The sequence below is a fragment of the Mastomys coucha genome, unplaced genomic scaffold (genome assembly GCF_008632895.1).
Source record: "Mastomys coucha isolate ucsf_1 unplaced genomic scaffold, UCSF_Mcou_1 pScaffold22, whole genome shotgun sequence".
Classification (NCBI taxonomy): domain Eukaryota; kingdom Metazoa; phylum Chordata; class Mammalia; order Rodentia; family Muridae; genus Mastomys; species Mastomys coucha.
Genome location: NW_022196905.1, coordinates 260,890,275 through 260,900,686, shown reverse-complemented (window position 1 = coordinate 260,900,686; position 10,412 = coordinate 260,890,275). Strand labels below are relative to the sequence as shown.

General features: G+C 53.1%; 2 protein-coding genes across 2 annotated transcripts in view; both read left to right on the top strand.

The window, feature by feature from the left end:
• Positions 1-5,766, top strand: part of Mvd (mevalonate diphosphate decarboxylase) — a 10,906-nt gene extending 5,140 nt beyond the window's left edge. The window contains exons 4-10 of the mRNA XM_031341670.1: positions 174-320; positions 1,526-1,725; positions 2,046-2,120; positions 2,307-2,525; positions 2,958-3,073; positions 4,471-4,579; positions 5,209-5,766. Of these exons, the coding sequence (XP_031197530.1) occupies positions 174-320; positions 1,526-1,725; positions 2,046-2,120; positions 2,307-2,525; positions 2,958-3,073; positions 4,471-4,579; positions 5,209-5,289 (947 nt within the window). The 3' untranslated portion in view covers positions 5,290-5,766. The remainder of the gene's footprint in view (positions 1-173; positions 321-1,525; positions 1,726-2,045; positions 2,121-2,306; positions 2,526-2,957; positions 3,074-4,470; positions 4,580-5,208) is intronic.
• Positions 5,767-6,418: 652 nt separating this feature from the next.
• The window catches only part of LOC116070330 (cytochrome b-245 light chain), a 9,252-nt gene continuing 5,258 nt past the window's right edge, over positions 6,419-10,412 (top strand). The window contains exon 1 of the mRNA XM_031341669.1: positions 6,419-6,555. Coding sequence (XP_031197529.1) covers positions 6,498-6,555 — 58 coding nt within the window. The 5' untranslated portion in view covers positions 6,419-6,497. The remainder of the gene's footprint in view (positions 6,556-10,412) is intronic.

Below are 10,412 nucleotides of genomic sequence, written 5' to 3'. Positions count from 1 at the left end.
AACCTCTCCCCTCCTCCCAGCCTCTCCCCTCTCCCAACCTCTCCCCCTCTCCCAGCCTCTTCCCTCTTCCCAGCCTCTCCCCTCTCCCAGCCCCCAGTTAAATGAGGCATCAGGAGTAGGTTCAGTGTGTCCGCCCACTGGCAAAGCCATTCTTTGTGCCATCTGCCCTGCAGTTCGACGCCTGGCTCGGAAGCGGAGGAGCACGGGGGATGGGGACGCTCTACCCCTCAGCCTCGGCTATAAGGTGCATGTGGCGTCAGTGAACAACTTCCCCACCGCTGCAGGCCTGGCATCCTCAGCAGCGGGCTACGCCTGCCTAGGTGGGTGTCCACAGACACTGGGGGAACCGGGTTCTGTTCTGTGGTAGTAGGAGTTCTCTGGCCTGTCAGGATCCAGGGCTAGTGTCTTAGGGTTTTACTGCTGTGAACAGACACCATGACCAAGGCAAGTCTTATACCTTTATAAGACAACATTTAATTGGGGCTGGCTTTCAGGTTTAGAGGTTCAGTCCATTATCATCAAGATGGGAGCATGGCAGCATCCAGGCAGGCATGGTGCAGGAGGAGCTGAGAGTTCTACATCTTCATCTGAAGGCTGCTAGCAGAAGACTGGCTTCCAGGCAGCTAGGATGAGGGTCTTATAGCCCATACCCACAAAGATATACCCACTCCAACAAGGCCACATCTCCTAATAGTGCCACTCCCTGGATATAAACCATCACAGCTCCCATTGGTGGAGCTCCCTGTACACAGGCCCTGAGTTTGGCTTTTCCCAGAATGCAATTGACCATCAGACCCTCTATGCATTTGTATGAGGGCTCTTCAGCTTCCTAGTGACACAAGTGACTGAAGCTCCTTATCTTGAGGCATGGGGGGGGGTGTCTTGGCACCCCCCCCCCGTCCCTCCTCCCCGAGAATTTCAAGCCCATGGCCCAGCTTCAGGCATGGCTGCCTTCCAGCCATCTGACCCCATGGTCAGGAGCTGTCCTCTCCCATCAGTATAATCTTTGCTTCTTACCTTGGGTCACTGCGTGACATCCCCATCCCTTGGCTCCAGGGGTGATGACTTCTGGTCCTGCTGGCTCCTGTGTTGTCCTGAACTGGAGGTATAGGTGAGCCTTGAGGCAGGTTCACCTTTTTAAGAGTGCAGGACTCAGGGAAGGTCCTATGCTGGTGAGCAATAAGCTCACCTCACTGCCTGCCCTAATGCCTCCCTCATGCCTCAGACTCTCACCTAGTGGCCTTCTCTATGCCTCCTCTTCCTTCAGTGCTCCACTTGGGCGCAGCTCCTCAAAGAAACTTCCCCACCCCAGGTCCTGAGGCGGTTTACTATACTGGCTACATTTCCAAACCCAGTACCGAGTGAAGCAAGGTGGATCCGAGAGATGCCAGCCCAGATTTCAGAGCCCCAGCTCTGCCTTCTCGGAATCTCATTTCCCGTACAGTTGGGAGGCCACCCCTAGCAGAACCAGACTGTGTAGCACATTAACCCTTACCCTGCCCCTGTCTCTTTGCTGTACCTTTAGCCTATACCCTGGCCCGGGTCTACGGGGTTGAGGGAGACCTCTCCGAAGTGGCTCGGCGGGGCTCGGGCAGCGCATGCCGCAGTCTCTATGGGGGTTTCGTGGAGTGGCAGATGGGGGAGCAGGCCGATGGGAAGGATAGCATTGCTCGGCAGATAGCCCCAGAATGGCACTGGCCCCAGCTCCGAGTCCTTATCCTTGTGGTAAGTAAGATCGGCATGCTGCTGGTGGAGGAATGGCTGTTTAGCAAGGGCTGGGGCTAAGGAATGGAAGCTATGCAGATTTTTCGCCAGCCGTGGCTAGAAAACAGACCAAGGCTGTTGGTGGTAGGCTGTGAGGTCAGAAGTGGCTCCCACATGGCCTGGATGTCCCCCTTTTCCATGATGTCACCAGACACATACCCACATCACCCCTCCCCATCGAGGACTTCAGGGTTGGGATGACAAGGGGCAGGACCAAGTGATGGGCTGGGGCTCGGGGTTCCCCTTGGCCCAGGCTCAGTGCTCCTCCTCCCCCCCTTCAGGTGAGTGCTGAAAAGAAGCAGACGGGCAGTACAGTGGGCATGCAGACCAGCGTGGAGACCAGTACCCTGCTCAAGGTAGGCTTGCTGGGTACGGTAGACCAGAGCCCTGCCCATCTGCAGTGGGAAGAGTGGAGTGCAGCACTCAAGGTCAGGCTTCCCTGGTGGATGGATGGCTCCGGAGGTCCTGGGCCCCACCTACTGCCAGAGAGTATGCCTGCCCACCTGCCTGTCCACCTACTCACTCACTCACCCACCTTGCAGTTCCGGGCTGAGTCCATTGTGCCTGAGCGCATGAAAGAGATGACCCGCTGTATCCAAGAGCAGGATTTCCAGGGCTTCGCCCAGCTGACCATGAAGGATAGCAACCAGTTCCATGCCACCTGCCTGGACACCTTCCCGCCCATCTCCTACCTCAATGACACCTCCAGGCGCATCATCCAGCTAGTCCACCGTTTCAACACCCACCATGGGCAGACGAAGGTGACAGCATGTGGCAGGGAGGGTGCAAGCAAAGAGAGGGCTGGCTTCAGGGAATGTGGGCTGCCACCTTGAGGAGCATGGGCATGGGCAAACGATGGGGGCTGTGGTGCACACGGACAGACAAAGGTTACGGAAGAAGGTGTGGGTGGCCTCCAGGTCGGGGCCTCGGGACCATGCTGACACAGCATAGACAAGCTCCTCCCGAATGTTCTGGTTTGTTCTGTGTTTTTGTGTCTTGCCCAATTCTTAGCCTAGTAGCCTGTTCCTGAGCTCCAGGCAAAGGTGACTCACACCGGGGTGTCTGGTCAATACCACTCCTTGGTTTAAGTGTATGGGCCCTATACAGCTCTGGGAGACCCTACGTTTCTCAGCAGGTAGAGGGTCAGAGCCAAGGGTGCTAAGCGATCAACTGGAGACATACTTTGGTTCCAGGTGGCATACACATTTGATGCGGGCCCCAACGCCGTGATCTTCACTCTGGAAGACACAGTGGCTGAGTTTGTGGCAGCTGTAAGACACAGCTTTCCCCCTGCAGCCAATGGAGACAAGTGAGTGTGTGCCCCACCTTCCTGCCTTGAGATGCACAGAACAGTCTACAAACAAATGGTAGTCACGGTGCTAAACCTGGTGCTCTTAGACACACGGGTCAACCCAAGGGGACTGAGCCGCCCCACGAGGCAGCATTAAACTCTTCTGGTAGCCACACATTGCGGGTGTGTGAACAAATACCATATCCCCCCTTCTAAGAAATGACATCTCAGCTGGGTGAGGTGGCTCACACCTGCTTAGTAGCTCAGTTCCAAGCCTGCCTGGGCTACAGTGTGAGGTTCTATCTCAAAAAAGTGAATTTAAAAAAATTTTTTTTTCTAATTTGGAGTTTTTTTTTTTTTTCAAGACAGTTTCTCTGTGTAGCCCTAGTTGTCCTAGAACTTGCTATGTAAACCAGACCTGCCCAAACTTAGAGATTCATCTGCTTCTGCCTCCCGAGTGCTGGGATGAAAGGTGTGCACCACCACCAACCAGGAAAAATTTTTTTTTTTTTTTTTTAAAGAGAATGATAATATCCCTGGAAGGTCAGGGCCCCTGCTTCAGCAAAAGCTGACTTGAGCTTTATTTATTTATTTATTTATTTAAAACATTTTAAGACTTTTTTTTTTAGTGTGTCTAAGTATTTTGCGTGCATGAATGTTAGTGCTGGGGCTGGAGAGATGACTCAGTGGTTAAGAACACTGACTGCCCTTCCAGAGGTCCTGAGTTCAATTCCCAGTAACCATATGATAGCTCACAACCATCTGTAATGGAATTGATGATGCCCTCTTCTGGTGTGTCTAGAAACAGCAATAATGTACTCACATACATAAAAATAAATAAATCAATCTTTAAAGAAAAAAAATGAATGTTAGTGTTCCATGTGTGTGCAGTATCCTTGAAGGTCAGAAGAGGGTGTCATAGCCACTGGAACTGGAGTCACACATGGTTGGGAGCTGCCATATAGGTGCTGGGAACCTAACCCCGGTCCCCTGCAAGAGCAGTAAGTGTTCTCAATCTCTGAGCCACCTCTCCAGTCCGGAAGTGAATTTTATTAGGGAATTAATGCGTGGGGCATTCTGATGAGCGTGTTCAATATCTGATACTTTGAAGTGTAGGGTTTAAACAAAGCCCCAGTTTCTTCCATATTGAACAAGTTTGAGCCTGTGAGTGGTTTCTTGTCTCTTCCTGGCACGGGTCTGTCTTCTGGGACTGGTCTGAATGTGTGTGCCACTTAGCAATTCAAAATTCATGGTGTTCTCATTATCTCAAAAAAAAAAAAAAAAAAAAAACCTCCCTCCTAGTAGACCCCTGCACTCCTCACCCGTGCCATACCCAGCCCACCGTGTCTGAGGAGCTGCCCTTCTGGGCCTTCCGCGCACAACCTCATGACCACACTTCTGCCTTCTTTGCCTAGGTTCCTAAAGGGGCTGCAGGTGGCGCCTGTTCTTCTCCCTGATGAGCTGAAGGTTGCGCTGGCTGTGGAGCCCAGCCCTGGTGGGGTCCAGTATATCATTGCCACTCAGGTGAGGCCAATCCACATGACAGGCACATTCCTACCTGCTGGAGGGCCTAGACTCCCTCACCCCACTGTGTCTCAGGCAGGAGGCAGAAGCTTGCATCAGCCGTGGCACCACAGTAGCCACATGCCGTTCGGTCTTTAGGCTCGGAGTCATCCGACACTGTCTGGTGTACACATTTCCCCTCAGTGGTCATTTAGGGACAACTCGCAGGTAGAGGAGAGCAGGGGTGTGCTGGGGTGTGAGGGTTAGGTACTTGGGACCGAGAGAGGATGAAAAGTAGTCACTTGCCAGCATAGGTAGATGTTGGGGTCCCCAGGACTCTGCCCTTAGGATACACCCCATCACAAGCAGGCCAGCAACCCCATGTCTCCTGATTCCTGCTCAAAGAGGCTCACTCCCAAGTCTCTGCTTTCTACACCAGGCACGTGATGAGAGTCACTAAGATCCCCATGATCTATCCCAGCCAGGAGAGGCTCAAGAGGCTCAGCATACACAAGCTGGTGTGGACTTAGCATGAAGGGACCCGTCTCACCCCCAATCGAATCCTGCTTTAGAGTCTCTGACCTGTAAAGTCTTTGGAGCAGTGGCTACTGCTGCGACCCATGACTAGACATTTGATTTTTCTCCCCCAGGTCGGACCAGGACCTCAAGTCCTAGACGACTCTCATGATCATCTCCTAGGCTCAGATGGCCTGCCACAACGGGACCTTTGACCTCTTCCATGTCCTGTCCCTCATCCCATCTGGAGAAAGGGATTTGCTCACTGGAACTTGGGAGCTGGTGTGCTGACCGGCCACGCCTGAAGGGTTGCTTGGTGATACTACTGTGGGCTTTCAAGTGTGATGAGCAGCTGTCTAGGCGGCCAGGGGGACGGACCCCTTTCAAGTGCCTCAGGTTCCCCGCTGGTTTCTGAAGAGCTAGCTGACCCACTCTGTGCTCCAGACAGAGCTTATTAGGGAAGGGGAGTCCTTGTCTCCCACTGAAGATGCTCTGAGGGCTTCAGTAACCATCTAAGTGTGATGGCCCAGACAGCAGTGCTTCTCTGTTGAGACTCAGGCCACAATTTCCTTATAAAGCCTCCTGGTGAGGGTAGGGGCTATTGGGCCCACAGCTAGGGTCCATTGTGGGTGTGGGTGCCTCATAGTCAGTGGACCTGAGGGCCGCAGGAATAAAGTGTGCTGCTGCTGCCTGCCTGTCTGGGCTGTGCCTGCTTCTTCCCAAACCAGCTTTCTAGGGTCCCTGGTCTACAGTTCAGTTGCTGATCGGCTGGGCCCTACCCACCATTGAGTTCAGTCTTGTTTCCCTATGTAATGGAGAGGTGGGGCCTGAAGTGGGGCCTGTCAGGAACGTCGACCACAAGCCAGTCCCAGCCCCTGCACCCCACCCCCCACCCCGTGAGAGTCTCCTGCCACTTTGTCACCCTAAGCCATACTCCAACATACATGCTACAGCTGCTGGAGCTGGTCTAGGCCAGAGGAAAGAGACAACAGAGTGAAGGTGTCTGTTCCGTTTTCTGGGTTTTCCCAGCCTTGCACACCATGGTCCCCGCCACACACACCTCTTAGTCATGTGACCCAGGACACACCTGCCCCCAGCTCACAGTGGGTGGGAAGTAACCTCATCCCCTTTTAGGGATCTGCGTTAATCTGATAACCATAGAAGCAGGTGGGTGAAGTGACTTATTCCTGTGGTCCTAGGGGTATGGTCACAAGTCACAAGCAGCCCTGGTACATTCCAGCAGGAGAGAGTCGCCAATGGGGAGACTGTCCCACCCACCAAGGCTCAAAGGGAAGGTGCAGAGGAGGCCTCTGGGGCACAGCCCGAAAGGGCGGGGCCTGAGCAGGGGGCGGGCCGATCAGTGGGGACGTGCGGAGTGGGCTGCAGAGTTGGACCAGGCGGCTGCGTGTGCAGGGTCCTCGCCATGGGGCAGATCGAGTGGGCCATGTGGGCCAACGAACAGGCGCTGGCGTCTGGCCTGAGTGAGTGAGGCGTGCTGCGGGTGGAGGGGTCGCTCAGAACCCGTGGGCACCACGGGGGAAGCAGGGCTCGGGCTGTTTCTGCGGACTTCCAAGCGCGGAGCCTCGGAGGGACCTACCGGGGCCTCGGGGCTCAGGACGGGCGGTGGCCGCTGCAGGCGGTGCTCGGCCGCCTGCTCTAGAGGCGACCCCGCCCTGCATGCACCCTGTTGGGTCCGCGCTGGGACCTCAGAGGAGGAAGTTGCTTGCAGCTGGGGAAGAGGCATTCACTCGGTGGTTTCCCGCCTAGTTAGGAAAACCCCCGGAAGACCCTCTTCTGCGCACAGCCCACTTGGCCTTGGGGTCACTTGGGCTCCGGCTTCTCCCGGGAGGGCCTGGAATAGGAGCTAAGCTCATCCTAGAGGAGCAATCGGCTCCATCTCACAAGCTGAGTGTGCGCAGAAACTATTTCACAAGAGTCTGGATACCACTCAGAGTGATCTTAGCCCTGATGTCTTGCAGAGTTAAGATGTGGGACACTAGCCTTTAGGCGGGTTGAGATTGGCCGTGGCTTGAACAGTTCAGATTGTCTGGGAGGTCGGCCACGGGGCAGTGGGACCCCTGGGTTCACTGTACCAGGAAAGGAACCCAATAGACCGGGTCAGACCAGGAGCATCAGGCCTGAGAAGAGAAACTGCAGACGTGCCTCAAAGCAGAAGGTAGCCAGGAAAGACCTGCAAGGGCAGGGAGGATGGCCCAGACCCACCTCCAATCACCTGGGAATAGCGCATAGAGAAGGTGATAGATAGAGTCTCACCCTAATCCACTCCGGAAGCTCCCGGGCTGGGGTGGGAGGCCTTGAAACCGAAACTTTTTGAGAGTGGTGCCTGCCTGCCGTCCCCCTACTCCCACCCCACCACCGGCTCCCTTCTTTCCCCTTCTCACCCTCCTGTCAGTGGTGGTGGTTTCTGCTGTGAATACTACCGACAGTTTTAAAAGTTCCCTCCAGGAAGTGAGGGTGACAGACACTCCTGGGGAGGGGAGACCAGACGGGCGGGCGCTACTCCTGTGCATGCTAACCGTCCAGTGTCTCCTATCCTCATGTGTGCCTAAGGTCTCTGCGGACTGCCTCAGCTAGTTGTTCCCAGTGTCCAGGCTGACACGAGTCTCCTGTGCTGTTCAGCAGCAGTGGATGGGAGGGCTGGAGAAGTCACAAGCTGTGGCCTCTTTCTCCACCAAGGGTGACTTCCGCTGACTTTTCTTTTTACTGGGAAGTACAACCATCCTGGGAGGGTTCTTAACCATCTAGGTCCAATCAACAGGAGCACACTTTGTTGGGGTTTTTTGGTTTCTTTTTGTTTTGTTTTGTTTTTTTAAACATTTTAGGTTTTCAGATTGTTTGTGGTGTGTGTGTGTGTGTGTGTGTGTGTGTGTGTGTGTGTGTGGCTATGTGCATAAGTGCAGGCACTTGCAGACAAAGGCTAGAAGAGGGTATTGGATCCCCTGGAGCTGGTGTTCCGGGTGGTTCCGAACTAAACTGCCTGATGCGGGTGCTGAGAATTACACTCAGGTCCTCTGTGAGAGCAGCTGGCACTCTAACCCCTGAGCCATCAGAAAATTCCATTCTGGCCCCATCACCCGGCTCCACCTCAGGACGAAAGCCCGTTTCTGACAGCCGAGTCCCCTCTTGGGCTCTTCCTGCCTTCTTTGCTATGCAGCTTCTTCTCTGTCTCTGAGTTTTCTGAATGTGCACAGGAGGGCAGGGGGATGGGTATGGGTTTACACAATCAGCTGCAGCCACAGCTGATGCCTCCCTTCCAGTCTTGACTCAGATGTCACCCGCTGAGACATCAACCTCAGATAGCCTGCTTCCCCGGGATGAGGACCCTCTGTTACAGTGTACCACTTTATCAAGCTGTGGGCTTGAGAATGAGTCCTTGGGTCCCCCTGGTGGGTAAAGAATGACCCCTCCCACTCATGGTGGGTGGCATAGCAGAAGCTCACAGTGAGGACATGACACCCTAAGGACTATGGGTAGCAGGCCGAGTGAATGTGTGACAAAGCAGCCTTCCCTCCTGCAGAGTGCACCCTTAATGCTGACCAGCAAAACAGGAAGGTTAATATGTAGTGGAGCTACAAGCCAAGCATAGAGATACACCAATACTATTTGAAGGGTGGGAGAGGGACCTGAAGTCTGGGGATGCCCAGGACAGTATGGAGGCTTTTCCTGAGGCTGCTCTGGGGTCTCTGTGCGGGAGAAGGCAGGAGTCACCACCCTAGCAAGACGCTCATAGAGCACCAATCCCTCCAGCTGCTAAGAGCCGTTACTGCCAGGGGTCAGGCAGAAAAGATCATGAACAGCCTGAGACCTGGGTCTGCAAAGGGTGTAGGAATTAAGGCCGCCTCCACCCACAGATGCAGAAACTAGAGACCTCAAGTACGCCCACGGGCAGCTGTGGGATACACACCCTATTGGTGTGAGCTCACACTTACCATTTGAGGAAGTGAACCCTATGAGGAGTCGGCACCCCTAGGGCAGGGCGCCACAGGACGGGGTGCTGGTCTCACTGGAAAGGGGAAAACTGTTCCTCGAATGTCAAAGGAGATAAATGGCCTACTGGATCTGAAAAAAGGGAATTCTGCAGTCACACACTGATCAGGTCTTGGTGGTAGTGGATACACCGTGGATGCCCTGCCCTGAAGAAGGAAACAGAAGGGACCTGCCCTGAAAAAGGAAACAGAAGGGACCCAAGAAGAACCACATGGACGTGGGGCTTTCTTCACAGAAGTTGTGTCATACATTGTACAAGAAGGGCGACCATGTGAGGCGCTGAGTTCCACAACATGGGGGAGGACTTGGAGGCTGAGCAAGCCCACAGATGACGAGACTTTAGGCTAAAGAAAACGAGAAGTCTTTTTTATTTTAGAATAAATGGAAACAAATCTATCCTTGGACCCACTGAAGTGAAATTAGACAAAGAAAGAAAAAGTCATGCGAGAGTACCAGGCAAGCGTTCTAAGATCAACCATGGGCGCCAGGAGACTGTGCAGTAGTAATCGGATACTGAGAAAAGAATACGTTTCCGCTGGCCAGATCCTGCTGAGTCTTAGCTAGCCGATCCTCCTTGCAGAAGTGACTAGAAGACGCGCTGTAGAGAGGGGGAAATTGAATCTGGAGAGGAGCTGGTGCTTGAGAGAGAAAAGAAACCGCCAGACGGGAAACAAGTTAGGGAGCCAAAGCCAAGCCAAGCTTCCTGAGGTCCACCATGGCCTCGGAGAGTCTTAATTGATAGTAGCCTTAATTAATTTTCAAATGGCAGGACAGGGAAGAGCAGAACTTAACTCTGTGCATTTCAATTTGAAAAATAGCAATGATACCTCACTATACCTTTGAAAATCCTTGCTAAAATTTTTTTTTCTTTAGTCAGGCAGTGGTGGCGCACGCCTTTAGTGCCAGCACTTGGGAGGCAGAGGCAGGCAGATTTCTGAGTTTGAGGCCAGCCTGGTCTACAGAGTGAGTTCCAGGACAGCCAGGGACAGAGAAACGCTGTATCAAAAAAAAAAAAAAATTTTTTTTTTTTTTTTTTTTTTTTTTTTTTTTTTTTAGTCTGAGTAAAACCTAATACAAACTTTTAGGATAGAAAGGGGAAAAAAAAGTTTTTCCTTTTTCTTATTACTTGAAATAGAGTGTGGACCTGAAATCTGTGATCCTTCTGTCTTAGCCTCAAGGGTGTCAGGATTACAGACATGGCAGAAGAGTATCCAGTGCTCTTAAACACTGAGCAATCTCTCCAGCTCTTTTTTTTTTAATTAATTTATTTATTTAATGTATGTGAGTACACTGTAGCTGTCTTCAGACACACCAGAAGAGGGCATCAGAT